The 18,815-nt window shown below is 38.9% G+C and overlaps 1 protein-coding gene and 1 long non-coding RNA gene across 2 annotated transcripts in view; one reads left to right on the top strand and one right to left on the bottom strand.

The window, feature by feature from the left end:
- Positions 1 to 16,159, bottom strand: part of LOC121169728 — a 64,138-nt gene extending 47,979 nt beyond the window's left edge. The window contains exon 1 of the long non-coding RNA XR_005885909.1: positions 16,025 to 16,159. This is a non-coding gene — a long non-coding RNA (uncharacterized LOC121169728). The remainder of the gene's footprint in view (positions 1 to 16,024) is intronic.
- A 157-nt stretch (positions 16,160 to 16,316) lies between these two features.
- KIF2B (kinesin family member 2B) lies at positions 16,317 to 18,443 on the top strand. The gene has a single exon (XM_041001056.1). The coding sequence runs from the start codon at positions 16,317 to 16,319 to the stop codon at positions 18,330 to 18,332; it is 2,016 nt and encodes a 671-aa protein (XP_040856990.1). The 3' UTR covers positions 18,333 to 18,443.
- Positions 18,444 to 18,815: the final 372 nt, after the last annotated feature.

Here is an 18,815-nt window from a genome sequence, read left to right as displayed (position 1 = left end):
ACTTCCTCCTGGAGCATATGTGGAGTAGCAGCAAGTGACGGGTCAAGTAGTTGGGTCCCTGCCACCCATGGGGGAGACCAGGATAGAGCTGCTGGCTTGCGCCTTTAGCCTGGCCTAACATAGCAGTTATGGGCATTCAGTGAGTTAATGTTCTGCTGGGAATGCTATTGGTATCTCTCTGTCTCAAAAATAAGATAAAATCGATGACAATTTTTATAACTCTTTAAAGAACATTCGGGATGATGAAATTTTTGTAATCCCACTTCTTGTGTTAGCTTTGAAGAGGTACTGGTAAGTGAAAACAGGCGAGACTGTGGCTCCCTCCGTGATGATCATCCCAAGGCATTAATCTTTTAACAGAATGAAGATTATGAATGGTATTCATGGATGACCTAGTCCTGTACAACTCTAGTGCTGACTACATATCATGGCCCAGTTGGAGATGAAAGAAAGTGAAAACTGTAAGCCTGGGGAGGCAAAGAAATATCATTAACATCTTGCTGTCCTTCTGCCACACCTCTTCAAATCAGGCAAATGTTGGACCATACATTTCTGAAGTGACAACCCTACTGACCTACTGCTTTCCCTAATTCTTATACAACGGAGTTGACCCTATATTCTAATCATGATAACAAAGCGCCAATAGATTATATCATCAGCACATTTAAGTGAAATGCAGAGAAAAAAGGAAGCTATTTGATGTTTTAATGAAAGAATTGAGAAATATCAGAATTAGAGACTTCACTTACTATGATTTCCTAAGCCAACATCATTAAAGATGAGTCTAAGTAACAATCAAGGAATCAGAATCTCTCTCTCATATTTGTGTATGCTTCCCTTTATTTTATTGCTATTCTAAAGGCTCTGAAATAGCTCTTCAAGTGGATTTTGTCTTAAAGAAATCTGACAATATAAACTGCTCACATTCAAATTTAAATGCACTGACAAAGCTCTTGATAAAAAGATGTGTTAAATAATTCAATGAGCAGATTACTATTATAATGAATTTAAAAAATGGATGTAGTATAGCCCTAATACCCTCATGTAAATCCTGTTTAAATTCTAAAATCCTGTTTTAATTCTACAATAAGAATGCAACATTCTTAAATGAGCACTGTTAACTTACACTTTTCCTGTTCTGTTTAGAAACTTAACAGTTGCGAGACATTTATTAAGAAAACATCAACTCTATTTGCACATTCTTTAGAAGAATATTAGAAAAAATTCTGAATTTTAATTTTCATGTATAAAATTTGCTAATATAATTAGAATGGAATAAGATTAGGTACTTTCAGATCTTTCAGTGTTAATTAAAAAAGCTAATAACTTGAATGGTTATAAATGCCGAGTTAATGGGATAATCCTTAGAGAAGTTAATCCTCTATTTGTCGTTCATAGGAAATCACTTAACTGGGATATCATTTTAGTTCATGTATATCTTCCCAATCAAACTTCTTAAGGTCCCTAAATCTTAACCAGAACATTGATTTCCCAAGTTTGAACAGCTACTGTCTTTAACTTAATCCACTAAGAAATTTTAATATCAGTGTTCCCTTGCCTTCTTAAACCACAGTAGTGATTCTAAAGTCTTAGAGAAAGGAGATGTAGCTCTTTTAGAAAAATAAAATCAATGGTTCCTATTAAGATTTATTAATACTGGTTTTAACTAGGAATAGTATGTTAAAAGTAGTCAATATGAGTATCTAAGCGATTAATATCAGCAATTGTGGGAAGTGCAAACCATATCCACTCCTTTTAACAAGGATGAAAACCCACGAGTGAATAACACTTAAAATAAAATCTGATTAGTCAGGTGTGGGCTGCTAGAAAATTTACTCACTATTCTTAAAACTTGCAAATGAAGCAAAGTGAAACAACTTTTTCAAAAATGACTTAAATTTACAGATAGTACCTCAGAGTAGACTGTAGACAACATACAGGCCTTTAGGGTAGTGGATTTTTGTGTTGTTTACTCTCTTTTTTTTACTTAAACATACATTGTTGATAAATAAAAGACAGAAGGACAACCTACAGATTAAAATATATTAATAGATATCTTAGAGAAATGTAATGTGTAATTACTTTGCATAATAGTTAGAACAACTCAAATAGAAAGCATTAACCTACACAGCAAAATTTCAACAACTGCTTAATCATTGATAGTAAACAGTGTTAATTTTGTTAACATAATAATCATATGGTGTGGTTTTCATATAACATTATCTCACATAAATATCTATAAATATTTGAGATTGAAATGAGAAGTACTTAATATATTTTTAGAATCATAAGTCAAAAGAAAGAGTATAGAAATTCCCATTCCTTGAGTTTTTTCAGTTGTCCATAAGCAAACTCAAGAGAAGAAATACTTGATATTTTATTTTGATTCATTTAATTATAAACAAGACTTAATGTAGCTAAGAAGGGGTTGCTTTTGAGGAAGTGGTCTTTTGTTTAATTCCTCTAATTTATGTGTTATTCAAAGGTCAAAAAATTTGGCTCATTTTGATAAGACAGTGGGGGAACATGAATATCTTTCCCCATGCAATTTAAATCCAGAAGTTTAGACTTTCCCAGTGCATGCTTGTTTATAATAATAAAGACAAAAAAGCAGTTCATGCAAACAGGAAACTTTACTTAGTTGATATTTCCTGGGTAAACAAAATCTCCTCTAATCCTTTGGCAACTGCAAACCATTATGTTGCATAAGCCAAAGGAAACCGAACTGCTGATGGATTCTATTCATGTTTTCATAAGAGAATGAGAATTTGCTTATTTTACAGAGAAAACATCAATTTTATTTGAGATTCTGATAAAAATGGCAACATACTTTTTGGAAGCCACAAAGCAAATGAAATTTCAAAAGCACTGGCATTTAAAAGACAACAATTTGTGGAGTTTCATCTTTCCCACAAGATATAGGCAATGGTTAATGTCTGTGTGACATTTTAACCCAAAGCTATTTACCAGAAGGAAATCATTAATTCTTCCCAGTGTTTTAGAATAATAACATTATGATGAGCTAACAAAAAAGCACTCCGAGGAAATAATGATCACAAGTGCCTGGCTAAATTGTCTGATGTTTGTCAAACTTGAATTGCATTTGAAGAGTACAACACTAGTAATGGATTTCCAGTCCTATTTCCACATGGGCAAGGTTTTGAGTCATTGCAAGCTGCAGTTTACTACCCTGCACTAAGTATGAGATGATTTTTCTGAGAAAATATACCAACACAAAGGAGGGAAATACAAGAAAGTAATTTCTTTTATTGCTTAATATATAGTTGTTAGAAATAATTTGAAAATTGTTCAGTTTATTTTGGGAAATTCTTTGATCTCCTAAGGACTGATTGTTTTCTGTGCTGTTACTAAATAATTTGACTAAAGCTAAGATGGGCATGAATTCCTAAGGGAGTGACCTCTAGTTGTAGAATAACAGTAAAATGTTACCTAAGGGAATTAGATTTGGAATAAAAAGATCTTCAAGGCCTGGAACAATGATTAGCTGTCTGCAACCTTGGTCATAAAATTTAATTTTCCTGGGTTTCACTTTAGAACCAGAAATACCACAGGCTGCCGTACATAACTGTAGTGAAGATTAACTGAGCTAGCCCAGTGATTACTAAACAGACGTATGGTCAGGCCTGGCACAGCTCTGCTTCTGGTTCAACAGCTCTGAGATGGAATCTGGCTTGGAAACATCTGCCTGATCTTTGACTCTTGAACTGTGGTTGAATTCAAATAGGAACTAATACATGTAGATTTCATAAACAGAGAAGCACTGTTGGGCTTAAAAGTTTAACAGGATAAACTTGTTTAGTAGAATTTTTTTTTAGATTCTTGATACTGTTTTATCAAACGACTCATTGTGTCATCTTATTAATGCACAGAAGGTATATCAAAACTGAAATGCTCCCATTTAACCTAGCTGTAGAGAGAATTATGTAGAATCTTCTTAAATAAGTTTTGGAGCTACAAAACACGAAATTCTTTATGTATGTTATATATATATATCAAAAATGCATATACAAATTAGTTCAGTCTATATATCTTTACATATTGTGCATCACATTTATAAATTATCTATAACATATGTAGTACCATATGCTATATAAAAATACGCATATACATACATAAAATCTTGTCATAGCAAAGTGAGCAACTACACAAAGTGCTAAACAAAAGCCGCATTACTTTTCCCAAACAACTTTGACTCGCAGCCACACAAACTGTAATTAACATGCAAATGAGCAGAAGCAGAAGGAATGTGTATGTTCTTTCCGGTTTTGGCACATGGTTGCCACTTCGAATCCAAAGCACTCTCAAATCTGGCCAATATTTCTCCAACACTTTGAATCATTTCCTTTTAGCCAGATAGTTACTCTAAGAATTTCTAAGCCAAGAGAGAAGGTTTTGTTTACAAATTCAGGAGAGAGAAAAATCAAAATCCGGGCATCATCAGAGAATATTCTGTACCCTTAACTCTATACAGAGTTACACTTCAAACTTGAACATGAGAGCTGGATACAAGCTGTGAGAGCTGAAACAGTTGCACACAGAGAGAACACATTTCGGGGACCAGTGAATGCATTCTTCAGCTATGCTTTGCTCAGAAACCTCGAAACACACTCTGAGGATGTATGCATGAAACACATTAGCTACAAACACAGAAAAGCTGAAAACTATGGGGACCCACCAAGGGTACATGAAAACCAAGGTCAAGTAGAGCTATTGTCCTGTCTCATCCTTTCTCGGGACTTCCAAACCTAAAACGCAGTTTCAGCCCACATTGATAAATCCTCTCTCATTTATAATATGCTGAAATGCTAGCTGCTGACAGTTTTGGAGAGTTGTGTGACCCCAGTGAAATATTGTCCTGTTGCAAGATTATCATCTCAGAGTATGCAATATTCTGCTTTCTCTCATACCTTTTCATTGCAGAATAGTTTACCATGACAGCATTTAGGCCACAAACTGGTGACAATACAGTCAGGCAAAGTTAGAGAGGGGAAGAGGCAGAAAAGCAGGAGGGAGAGAGAGAGAGAAGAGAGAAATAGAGAGAGAGAGACCTTATACATTTAAACAGGTGCCATGGACAGAGCTGGTTCAGTGCAAAGTCAGGAATCAGGAATTTCTTTTCGGTCTCCAACGTGGTGCAGGGATCCAAGCAGACGTACCGTGCTCCACTGCTTTTCCAGACACGTCAGCAGAGAATTGGATCCGAAGTGGAGCAATTGGGACTTGAACTGGTGCCCATAGAGGTGGATGACATTGTGGGAGGAGATTTAAAGTGCTATACCACAATGCCAGCCCCAGAATTACCATTTCTGACCCTCATACATCCCATCAACTAAAGACAGCAATGTCTCACAAATTATAGATATGTAAACATTTAAACAGAATTATAGATGCATGTAATATCTAGTATATAAACGACAGAATTATATACAATTTTATATAAAATATGTAGGTTGTTATAACATTACTTGTGTGTTTAGAGAAGAGACAGAAACAGAGAGAGGGAGAAATATTTATATATGCAAGCGTTTCCAAGGAAATTTTCTGACAGATATAGAAAGCCTTTCAATATATGTTCTCTCCACAAAGATTAGTTACTCCTCACTAGGGTATTGAAGATTTCTCTGCACGCCCCTCCTTAAAACTGTTCTGCACCTAAACTGTTGACATATGTCTGGTTAGAGTTATAAGCCAGTCTAGACTTCCCGAAAAAAAAAAAAAGCCAGGTTCAGCAAAATTACGCTTCAACGCTATGAAAAACTAAATACAATGATGAAAATAGACATGAGACAGCTGAATAGTAATCCAAAACCATTTTAAGGTGTATAGAACTGGGCTGTATATAAACTAAAATCAAAATGTCAATGAAGAAGTCACAGGATGTGGTTAAGAACTTGCATTTTTTTAACATATTGGTTACTCAATACTATGTCATTTAATTCCATAATATTATAAATTGTTGCTGATGTTACGTTGGGGCTTTTAATTGATCGGGATGATACTCTGCCGGCTCTACCTTCAGACCAGAGATGGTTTCCCCAACAAGCCGTTGAACTTATCCTGGCAATAAGATACTGGACTCTATGCTTGTTATATGCTTGCAATGAAGAATCTCAACTGAACTTGAACTGTGGTAATGCAACAAAGTGGAGGAAGCTACCATGCAGGGAGAGTTTGGGGAGGGGTGGGGGGAATCCCAGTACCTATAAAACTGTGTCACATAATGCAATGTAATTAATAAAATATATATATATAGTCTTCTCTCCAAACCCATCTCTCTTTCTCAAATGTATATATTGGTTCTATTTTCATGAGTCAATATTTAATAAAATCAACATTTAAATCAAGGTTGTGATTTTTTTCCCACTCCCCTCCAAAACCCCAGCTCATAAAGATTCTTTAAACCAACCACAGAACTGACAGAGTTAATCAAGGTCTATTTGTTTATATACATTTTACTTACAAGAGATATTATAATTTAAAAACATATCTATGAAGCATACATCCCACAAACACCTTTTGGAATAAATGCATGTCACTTGCAAGATTATAGCTTTCATGGTACGACCAATGTTGTGGTTGCTACATAACAAATACTCCATCAATGCATTCTGATGAACAATCACCCCTCAGTTTCATTAATCAGAGAAGTTCCAAAACTTCATTTGTTTTCCATTTTAAACCTAAAAAGATCTGACTGACGCACTATTTGATGCATATTCCAAAACATGATAAAATGATAAGCAATATGAATTAGGAGGTCGTCTTAAGTTTAAAATTTCATTGACTTTACTGAGAGAACTAGTAAGAACGGTGTGGGATTTCAGACTTTTTTTTTTTCTTTTTTCTTTTTTTTATTTTTTTACGATGAACCCAGAAAATGAGAACCTATCAAAACATATTATCGTTGAAGTTTATAGATGTCTCAACAGCTCACATCCGCTGTGTCAAGATCATTTTTTATTGCTCCCGAACATCTCCCATTTCTTTTATCTTTTTAAGATATGTGCATCGTGTTTGACAAGTCCTGGCATAAAACTGTAGTATCTGTGATTATGCATTGCCCTCGCCACAACATGGCAAACATCAGCAACCATCCGTATTTTTATATATACAAAATAATCATACAGTAAACGAGACAGTAACTTGTCCAAAGTTCCTATTTCACTGCGGAGATTCTTGAACCGCATGGGTGAAAGGTTTTTCTCTCTGTGCATGTATATAACTGATAGGTTAGAATGTTAAACATACAAATACGTATCTGTGCCCTTGTCCCATTTCATTGATTTTTACAAATACCAAGTCAAAAATGTTTCCTATTGGTTTTAGGTTTTTTTATTAGTAAGATATGATCATTAATATCTACACTGTTTACTTCAATGGACTGAGAAGAAATTTAAAATAATAGCTATGTGCATGAGCTCTAGTAATAGCAGAAAAATAGTTACACATATAAGAAACTATGCTAATGTTATCACTCACAGATGGAAATGAATAGTAAGTTGTAGTCTGAATTAATAGAATCTGCATGATTAGTAATTAATAGGGATAATGTTAAATGCAGGTTTTTGTCTTGTAATATTTAATTTTTACATATAGAAATAATAAAAATGAATTATAACTCATTAAAGCATCAAATAGATAATATAGTACTTTCAGGTCTGAGTGAATTAGTATAATGGATACATTTTATTGGATTGATAATTTCACCCATTAATTAATGAGACTGGTAATTATAACTCAGAATAAAATTAAACTTTTCTCCTATTCTATTTGAGAAAGTTCTTTTTATAATTTCTCTTTTTTTATAATCCCACTGACTGACATAACGAAAAACAAAGTCAATTTAAGTGCCTATTTTATAACACAGAAGTATTTAAGACAGTGTCACACGATTCCACATATTTTCAACTTCTGAATATTCTCTTTCCAGGAAAAATTCTCAACAAAATGGAAAATGTAACTTACTTGAAATGTTTAATGATGCGTCTCTAGCATTTGGTTAGCAGTTTGACCACAAGATGTTCCTCACAGTGTGCAGAAGAAAACTGCAAGGGTAGATTGACACTGGCACATAATCACACACTGCACTACAACAGCACGGATGGAACAGAAACCTTACAGAGACATCCAACACTCTCATCCTGGAGAAATAAAAAACAGATCCTAGACCCAAATGCACAGTGAAATAAAAACTACCCATTTGTCAGATGACCACAAAGCCGTCCTCAAAGCTTCCTTGAAACTTTCACCTATACGTAAGCATCTGTTAATAATGCATTAAATCCATGCATCTTGTCAATCCTGTATCATAATTTCCTAACAAATTAACCAAGAATTTTTAATACTCATCAGGTAAACCAAAATATTCTTTTCAAAAATCTTTCACATTTTGTATGATGCTTAACTCCTTTATAATCTAAAGACTCATACTTAAGTGACAACAATTGTGAGACTTGTTCAAATGTTTGTATGTGTGTGTACGTGAGTGTGGCAAAAAGATGGAATTTCAGAAAAGTGACACTGCTTTCTTAAGATCACAGGCAAATCGCTGGTTCATGTTATAAACCTCAGCCTTTTATCTCTGTGAGTAACACTGCTACTTTTATTCATGTGTTGGATGTAAAAGACATGCAGAACGATACCGAGAGGTGTTTCATCAGCTGGTTCACTCCCTAAAGGCCCACAACATTCTGGAGCACAATGCAGTGCTCTCACACGGTTGACAGAAGCAGGTACTTGAGCCATCGCCTGCCATCGTCCAGAATACCCACTAGTAGAAAGCTGAGCCAACACAGAAGTTGACACCATCTTAAACACTGTACTAAATGTTTGCATCTTCCTTCTGTGCATATAACAGGAGAGGCAGAGAAGTAAAATAAAAACAAATAAATACTGGAAGCACAAAATATGGCAATAAAAAGCAATATATACCAAGTGCTTCTTGTGTACCAGACACTATTCTAAGTAGTCTTCACACATTTTGAAATGCATCTCTCTCGTACTCCAAAGAGCTATGCTCTTGTGTGTTTCAGTCATGAAAAGCATGAGAAGCAAGACCGAGTAGCTTGTTAGAGTCCACAAAACTAGGAAACAGTGAGGTCAGGAATCTACCCGCCAAATGACAAAACACATAGCTATACACTGGATGACAAGGACCTAGTCCAAAGAAAAGCAGAAAAACTGAGAGTAAACTGATGTGGCTACACACACACACACACACACACACACACACACACACACACACACACACACATTTATATTTGAGTGCCACAGAGTTTCATTAATGTACTTAAGCCAACTGAACTCATTACAGTAAGCCCACATAAATTAATAATCTCTAGACAACAGTGAGCCTAAAATTTATGAGGCAGAAATAGGGGTTTGTGCTGTGATCACTCCTGAGGCTGCAGCGTCCCACAAGGGCACTGGTTCAAGTCCCCGTCTGGTCCATTCCCAATGTACCTCCATGTTAACATGCCCGGGAAGGCCATAAAAAACTCTCCAGATGGTTGGGCCTCTGCATCCCTGTGGGAGACCCAGAAGGAACTCCTGGCTTCTAGCTTCACACCCACCAGCTCTGGCCATTGCAGCCATTTGGGGAGTGAATCAGCAGATGGAGACTCTGTGTGTGTGTCTAACTGTGCCTTTCAAATAAAATACTTAGAAAAGCTAGAAATAATAGAAATATATCTCATCTTTAACATTTCACATTGAAGAATTCATAAATGAAAATTTAAAAATGCAGAAATAATGATACTTGAAGTACCAAGGATTTTAATATCTGACACAATGGATATCATATTCTGAATATGCAAGTTTAAAAATGGAGAATACAATCAAATTGTATATAAGCAAGAAGATATAATTTCACATACTTACTTCATGATCAAAACACTTGGTAGCTTTTAAACAAAATGAAACATGACACTACGTAAACAAAGTATTTTTAAGTGTCATCCCAGTTATCACACTGACACCATTATTGAGCTTGTACAATACTAAGTGAACATAGCTAAAATAGAAAATAATCAACTGTTTATCACCATTAATTTAATCTAGTTAGCAACAAATTTTTCTTCTGAGAATAAACTAGTTATTGTGTCATCATGTCTTATTTTTTAGGATTTTAGCCTTCTTGCTTCATATGTTTCCAGGTAAGAACATAAAAACAGTAGTAAAATAGTAAGTCTATGTTACTCTGACAGGCAGAGATCAGATCCTGACAATAATAATAAATAGCTTCCATAATATTACCTACTGAGATCATACTGAGACATAATAAAGCTGAGAATTTTCAGTGTTGGTGTAGCTTTCATCTTACACACTAAGAAAATAAGCAAGAGCAACCAAAAATACAGGTACTTTGAAAAAGCATATACTTATCTGATACTACCCAACAGTTCAATCACATAAACATTTATAAAATACATGTTATATGGGACATGCCATTTGAAAGCACTGTAGGAGATATATCTCCTACATAGCATATAAATTATATACTCCCGTGATTAAAAAGATCTTTTCATGGCTTAATGCCTAGATATCATGCAATCATATTTTGTGTTGTTAGACAATAACAAAAGATTATATTTGCAACAGACCTTCTTAAAAAATGCGCATACAACTTTCCAAGGAAAATTGCTTTGTATCTCACTTGTTGAAGCAGCAGTATCTCCAAACATTCAAAACACTAAAAATAGGTATTTCAGTAGCCCCAGGTGTACCAAAGGAGCATCTTTTTATTTTTTGAACCGCAGAATCATAAAAATCTCTGAGCTGAAAGAGACCTGGAGGGCATGCAGTCCAATACCTTCCAGCTTCCTAGCAACCTAAGAAGCAGCTCAGGTGCATATACAGTAGTATAATTTCCCAGACACCTACCCCTAGGGATTGATTCAGCAAGTGTAGAAAGACTCTGGCAACCCAGACTTTATATAAGTATATATATATATGTATTTCAGACATCTATCCAGGATCGAGAACACAAACCTAGACCACCTTCTGAACCTGTAATGTACATATGTGCTTTACCACCTTAACAAACAGATGTTTAGTGTCTAATAAGGATCCTGACACTCAGAGAGCTGGGATATCATCTCTATTCTGAATGGATCTCTCTGTGTATAAAAAGACACATATTATTCTCTTAATAACTATTTCTGAAAATGACACTGTAAGTTTTAGGAAGGTAGCTATTAACAAGACAATTATTAACCTTTGCTGAATGAAGGTCTTGTTAGTTTGGTTAAGTCTGTCTGAAATTTCCATCTATATTGTCAGTCCTAATGCAATAATAACAGTCCTAATGTATAGAATGTTATTTGCATTCTAAATTGATTTTCTCTTGTTTTCTAAAGGTATTCACTTAGAAAGATACCTCCCCACTGTTCAAAAAAAGTTTCTTTTTTTAAGATTTATTTATTTTATTGGAAAGGCAGATTACAGAGAGGAGGAGAGAGAGGAAGATCTTCCATCTGATGATTCACTCCCCAAGTAGCCACAATGGCTGGAGCTGCGCCAATCTGAAGCCAGGAGCCAGGACCTTCTTTCTGGGTCTCCCACGTGGGTGCAGGGTCCCAAGGCTTTGGACCATCCTCAACTGCTTTCCCAGGCCACAAGCAGGGAGCTGGATGGGAAGTGGAACTGCCGGGATTAGAACCGGCACCCATATGGGGTCCTGGCACGTTCAAGGCAAGAACCTTAACCACTACGCTATCGCGCTGGGCCTCCCCAAAAGTTTTTAACTTGAGATGATGCATTCCATTTCTTCAAAGGGATTTGGGAAAATCTACTGATGCCTCCAAAGAACTAGATGGACCCCAGGGTACAGCCATGCAGCAGAGGAGTGCAGACACCCAAGGGGATTAAACAAGCCACACTACTATGTGTCCATTGACACAGTGTTAGAAAGGTGGGTTTCCGATAGATTTCACCAGATGGACGTGTCTCTAAAATCAGACCACTAATCATATTTTCTCCAAGGAAGCAACACTCCCAAGCTCCTAGTACAGATGCAATCTGCAATTAATAAGGGAAAATTACTAAGCACACTTTCCAGGCTTATGTCTACTCTCTTCTTCATGGCTGTGTCTCATACTACTTAGGATTTGGGAAAAAAGAGATCTGTAATAACGAAGGACTATCACTCAGTTATTTGCCAAGACATGAACTTTTTCAGTAGTTACACAGAACAAAATAGGTAACTGGTAAACTCCTGCAGGACAGGAGTCCTTTCACATAGGAAATAGCACACGATGAGCATCATGCTTGCATTTGCATTTGCTTATTGCTTTGCTACATTCATTCAGAAAACTTGTCGGTGCCTTTGGTCTCTGAAGGAATTTTTTGTCTTCCAAATAGCTATCCACATTATGGGCAAAGATGATACCTTAACTTGTATCTAGGCATGCACCATTCAACAAATGCTGTGTTTATCCCAATAGTGAAGACTTACGGTGTTTTCTTAGGTGGACATGCCCCTCAAAATAAATTTCATTAATCAAAAGAGGCAGATATTTTCTGAATTTTGAGTATTTATTAGTAGATACTAAGAAGCATGGCAGCAAACAAAATTTCTGATTTTTTACATTGGAGGAACACCCAAATATCTCTGTAGAACTAGTCCTGTTGTCTTCACAAATGAGACCAGAGTTGGATCTTGAGTCACTCTGAGCAACCAAATTAAACCAGTAATAGGTATTACTTCCTCCTAAGGCATGCCTCCACTAATGCTATTTTGCCTGATCATATTAACAAGATCAAAGAAACTAGTATAGGAGTAATGATACTTGCGGTAGGCACTAAAAAGGTGCAGAAAATGGCGAGAAAAGAGAGAGACTATTCGGTCCGAAGCAAAACTAGTAAATCTAAAAGCACTGCTTCAGCCCTACAGCACCAGCACCATCTGAGTCAGAAACTGTAGGCTGGGTTCTAGTAATCTATATTTTAACAAACTCAGCAAGTGACTTAAAAAAAGAAAGATGTACTTATTTATTTGAAGGAGAGAGAGGGAGAGAATACTTTCCAAGTATTGTTCCTCTCCACAAATGCCCATGGAAACAGGGCTGGACCAAGCTGAAGCCAACAGCTTCATCCGGGTCTTCCATGTGGGTGCAGGGGCCCAAGTGTTTAGACCACCTTTTTCTGCTCTCCCTGATACATTAGCAGCAGTACCAGGAATGAAACAGCCAAGGCTTGAACTGGTCCCCAGGTGGGATGCTGGTACTACACGTGGTAGTTTAACCACAGCTCTGACCTCTCTGCAAGTGATTTTTATGTACGTTAAAAATAAAAATCTCTGAACTATAAACAGAAATATGAAAAGCAACCATGTGTTTAAAACCCTTTAGTATTTATTGCTCAACCATAGACTAAAAAACAGGTAATGGCAAATTTAATAATAAAAAATAATAAGCATATGCCACATATGCCTTCATGGTAGATTTTGAATTCTATCAGCATAAGAGGGAATAACTTAAGCACAGACAATGAATAAGGAAGAACTTATTGAAATAGTCGTGAAGACAAAGAACCAAGGTCCAGTTTCCTGATTGGATTATATTTGATTGGATGATTCGCTGTCACGATGGTGACAGAAGAATACTGGGAGCCAGTAAAGAACTTTCCATGTTAGGACTGACAGAGAGAGATGTACATGACATTTCTGAGAAGGTGTCGATGTTGAACCCATGAAAGCCATTAAAAATGCCTAAGGTAGTATCATTTCAGGTAGAAAATAACCAGTTTTGGCATAGTTGTGACACTCTAAGGTCTCAGAATTGTAGTCAGTATCAATCTTTTCATTTAGCTATCTGGTTAGTAATATGTGAAAATAAACTGTAGAGATCAAAAACTGAATTAAAGACATCTGAAAAAAAAAATCCCTGAAATATTGTATAAAAATCCATGCAGAGAAACTAAGATGACAAAAACATGAGTCAAATTGTGACAGACAGCAATAAGAGAAGCTAATAGAGGCAATGCAATGAGGAGTATCTCTTATCACTACCTCAAATCATTTGTTTTTGAAGTGGAAAGCTTCTGAAATGAAATATTAAAAGCAAACAAACAAGCAAACAACAACAAAAAGAAAACCAATCCATAATCTAACTTGATGACAAATGGAGGGGAAAATATAATTGCACTTAAAACCTAAGGGGGTAGGGCCCTGCACAATAGCCTAGCTGCTAAAGTCCTCACTTTGAACACACCAGATCCCATATGGGTGCTGATTCTAACCCTTGTGGTCCTGCTTCCCATCCAGCTCCCTGCTTGTGACCTGGGAAAGCAGTTGAGGACAGCCCAAAGCTTTGGAACCCTGCACCCACATGTGAGACCTGGAAGAAGCTCCTGGCTCCTGGCTTCAGATTGGCTCAGCTCCAGCCACTGCAGCCACTTGAGGAACGAATCATCAGTAAAAAGATCTTCCTCTCTGTCTCTCCTCCTCTCTGTATATCTGCCTTTCCAATAAAAATCAATCTTAAAAAAAAAACCTTTTAAGCATAAATTTAAATACTAATAATTTGGGTAAAAATTTTAAAAGATTGATCAATTTATCAGAAAAGTAGAGTTACAGAGAGATTGTAAGAGAGAGAAAGAAATATTCTGTCCAATGGTTCACTCCCCAAATGGTCGCAAAGGTTGGAGCTGGGCCACTCAGAAGCCAGGAGTTTGGAATTTCTTCTGTGTCTCCCGCATGGATGCAGGGGCGCAAGGACTTAGGCCATTCCCTGCTGCTTTCCCAAGCACACTGGGAGTGAACTGGACTGGAAGTAGAGCAGTTCAGATAGGAACATGCGCGCATGTATGATACTGGCTATACCTGCTACAACACAGCACTGACCTTAATTTGGGCAATGTTTTTAATGGTAATCACATAAATACAATTGCCTAAAGCCCTCTCTCTGCACAGGTATTCCACATCCCAAGTGGGATGAACCATGCATACCTCTGAAGCTTCTCTAGTACTCCTTCACCTCCATCTCTTCAAAATTAAAGGCTTCGTAAATATACTGGTACTTTTCTATCAAACACTCATTTATTTTTTTTAAAAAAATGTTCATGGTGTTTCATGGCACTAGGGAAAGATTAAAAGACACCTTACTACTTCAAGTTATTTTGAAGCTGTAAATGAAATAATTCTATTCACAACCCAAACGACAAAGTGATATCTGACATGGAAAAAAATGGAGCTGTGTATAAGTTGGCCATTTTATCCTTGTCTTGGCCCATCTGGAAGTTTTTCATTTGGTTGGTTCTTGCAAGGAAATCATCTTATAGAAAAATGTGGAAATTTTGTCAAGATGTAGTTTTGCTTCTCACAGTCTCATCCTTTCCCACCCTAACTCATTCTTAAAAACTTCTTTGGGACACCCCACTCGCCAAGTCCACACACACACACACACACACACACACACACACACACACACATTTTAGAGTGGGGAGGGATGGATTCTCTTTTTTAGCAAAATGTCTCTCTTCCTTCTCCAAATGATGGATAATGAGGCTGTAGTGTAATTACTGAAGAAGTTTGGAATAGTAATTACTGAGCCAATTTCAGAATTGGAGGTACCTGCAGACCAACCACACACACTTGATACCTGGCACAGCATCTTGGGAAGAGATGAACATCTCGCGATTGCAAACTCACATGCTGTACCAAGGCAGTTCTGCATTAGCAAATTACAGGATGACCTGCCACTTTTCAACTCCTTCAGATTTTGTAATGAGAAATCCCATTAAGATGGAATAATTTTAAGCCGTGGCTGGTAAACACGTTTGGGAAAAGAGTGGGAGAATAAAGAAAGACAGCAGATTTAAGGAGGCTTTGTGGGGGTCCTGTTGAATTTCTAATGGGGAGGCATGCGATCGGTAAACAACTCTATCTCCTCTTTTCCTGCTGAAGTGGAAATTTCACGGAACTTCTTAGCGATTCTCAAATTCAATCAAGAGTGCGGAAAAGCAATGTCTCCAAAGCTTAGGCCCCAACGCCACGACTTCTCACCTTCATTGGCAGCGAACAGTTTCTATTCCAACTGACTGCGTCCTCCTCCAGCACAGCCCACAGTTTTCTTGCTACTGTCTCTCACATAGTGGCCCTAGACTCCACCATGCCTTCACCCCATCCTTTTGTGACGCCAGTAGCCTGGGTGCCAGCATGCTCAGCTCACAAAGGCAGGTGGAAACCACTAACACGCTCAAAGCTCCCTGCGCTCAAGCTGGCTGAGGGGCTCGGGTCCTGCTCCTCCAACCCCAAGGGCCCCTGGCGGCGAGCCCTGAAATCTCCACCGCTCATCATGGCCAGCCAGTTCTGCCTTCCTGTTGCCCCGAACCCCTCGTCCTTGAAACTCTTGAAGTCACACCTTCAGGAGATCCAGGTGGGCCTCCGAGTCGCAATCCAGCGCAGTGACAAGCGAATCCATCTGGCTGTGGTCACAGAGATCAACAAGGAGAACTCGTGGGTCACGGTAGAGTGGGTGGAGAAAGGGGTCAAGAAAGGCAAGAAAGTTGAGCTGGAGACCATCTTCCTTCTGAACCCAACTCTAGCCTCTGCAGAACACCCCAAAGCACCCACGCCCTTGAGCCTCGCTTCCCTGGTGCCTTCTTCGGCCACTGGAGACCAGCGCACAGCCACTCGGTGGATCGCAAGGATCTCGAAGAAAAGTGAAACACCCTCAGGGGACAGCCCAGCTGTAGGGGTGCCCGGCCACCCTTGTTTGATGAAGCAAAAAAAGTCTCCCTGCTTAAGGGAAATTGAGAAACTGCAGAAGCAGCGGGAGCAGCGTCAGCGGCTCCATCTGGAAATCCGATCTAAGCGTGCCCTGGATGTCAACAAGGGAAACCGGAACCATGAGATCATGTGCATGATCGAGGAGTACCGCAGGCGCCTGGATAAAAACCTGCTGTGCAGCTGTGAGCCCCCAGAAGACCACCGAATCTGCGTCTGCGTGAGGAAGCGGCCCCTCAACCAGCAGGAGACCACCATGAAAGACCTGGATATCATCACCATCCCCTCGGACAAAGTGGTAATGGTGCACGAGTCCAAGCAAAAGGTGGACCTCACGCGCTACCTGGAGAACCAGATATTCTGCTTTGACCATGCCTTTGATGACACTGCCTCCAATGAACTAGTGTACCAGTTCACAGCGCAGCCGCTGGTGGAGTCTATCTTTCGCAAGGGCATGGCCACCTGCTTTGCCTATGGGCAGACAGGTAGCGGGAAAACACACACCATGGGAGGAGCTTTCTCTGGAAAGGCACAGGACTGTTCCAAAGGTATTTATGCCTTGGTCGCACAGGATGTCTTTCTCTTGCTCAAAAACCCCACTTATGAGAAGTTCAACCTTAAAGTCTACGGGACGTTCTTTGAGATTTACGGGGGCAAGGTGTATGACCTGTTGAACTGGAAGAAGAAACTGCAAGTCCTGGAGGACGGCCGTCAGCAAATCCAAGTGGTGGGACTGCAGGAGCGGGAGGTGTGCTGCGTGGAGGAAGTGTTGAGCGTGGTTGAGCTGGGGAACAGCTGTCGGACTTCAGGGCAGACCTCAGTCAATGCCCAGTCCTCCAGGAGCCACGCAGTGTTCCAGATCATCCTGAAGTCAAGAGGGAAGCTGCATGGCAAGTTCTCTTTGGTTGACTTGGCTGGGAATGAAAGGGGAGCAGACACAGCCAGGGCCAATCGGAAGAGACAGCTGGAAGGGGCAGAGATTAATAAGAGTCTCCTAGCTCTCAAAGAGTGCATCAGGGCTTTGGGGAAGAACAAGCCTCACACACCATTCAGAGCCAGCAAACTCACACAGGTGCTCAGGGACTCCTTCATAGGCCAGAACTCCTCCACCTGCATGATCGCCACCATCTCCCCAGGGATGACCTCCTGCGAGAACACCCTCAACACCCTGAGATACGCACACAGGGTGAAAGCGCTCACCCTGGATATGAGGTGTTGTCCTCGTAGTCTCTATCCCGTGGGACACGAGGCTCCACAGATGTCGGAAAAACAGATCAGGAATTCAGACATGTCCCTCCAGAGGCACGGATTTATGAAAACACCTTGCATAGAGAACGATGAGGATAAACAGAGTAAAGACGCTGAAACATTGCCCACCAACCTAGCGAAACCAGCAACCCAGAAGGAGTCTCGCGAGTGGTGGCAGAACATCCAGGAGGCAGCTGAGGGCGTCAATTACGACGTTGACTTCTGCATTGCCCAATCATTGTCCATTTTGGAACAGAAAATTGGTGTGCTGACTGAGATTCAAAAGAAACTGAAGTTTCTACGTGATGACTTCCAAAAGAAGAACCGAGTCCAGTGAAGGTTAAAGGAAGATGCTGCGACTGAGGCAATGGATGCCCTACTGCAGTGCCTACTTCTTTTGTACAGGGAACTATTCCAAAATGCCTAAATATAAAGATCCTCCTAAAATGCTTAAAACATCTTGAAATGTGCTCGTTAGAGATGGACTCTTCATTCTTGCTTTGTGTTGCTATGATTCGTTCTCATTCTAGGAAAGTGGTTCTTAACTAGGAGCTCTTGTCCTTCCTTTCACGCCCCCTCCCCGGCTCCCCTTACCCCAGGACAGTTGCAATAGGTCTGGAAGCCTTTTTCAGTTGTCAGAGCTAGAAGTGGAGGGGGGATGTTGACACATAATGAACGAACCAACGGAGACCAGAGACACTGCCAAGTACCCACTAAATAATGAAGTAACCTTACACCACAAAGTGGAGGAAGTAGCAATAGTACTAATGTTAGGAAACCTGTTTGTAGAAGTTATGCTGAAACCAGATGCTCTAATTTT

This window comes from Ochotona curzoniae, unplaced genomic scaffold, assembly GCF_017591425.1.
Source record: "Ochotona curzoniae isolate NIBS_2020 unplaced genomic scaffold, NIBS_Ocur_1.0 scaffold_2453, whole genome shotgun sequence".
Classification (NCBI taxonomy): domain Eukaryota; kingdom Metazoa; phylum Chordata; class Mammalia; order Lagomorpha; family Ochotonidae; genus Ochotona; species Ochotona curzoniae.
Note: the sequence above shows the minus strand (reverse complement) of the source record. Positions and strands in the feature narration are given on the sequence as shown.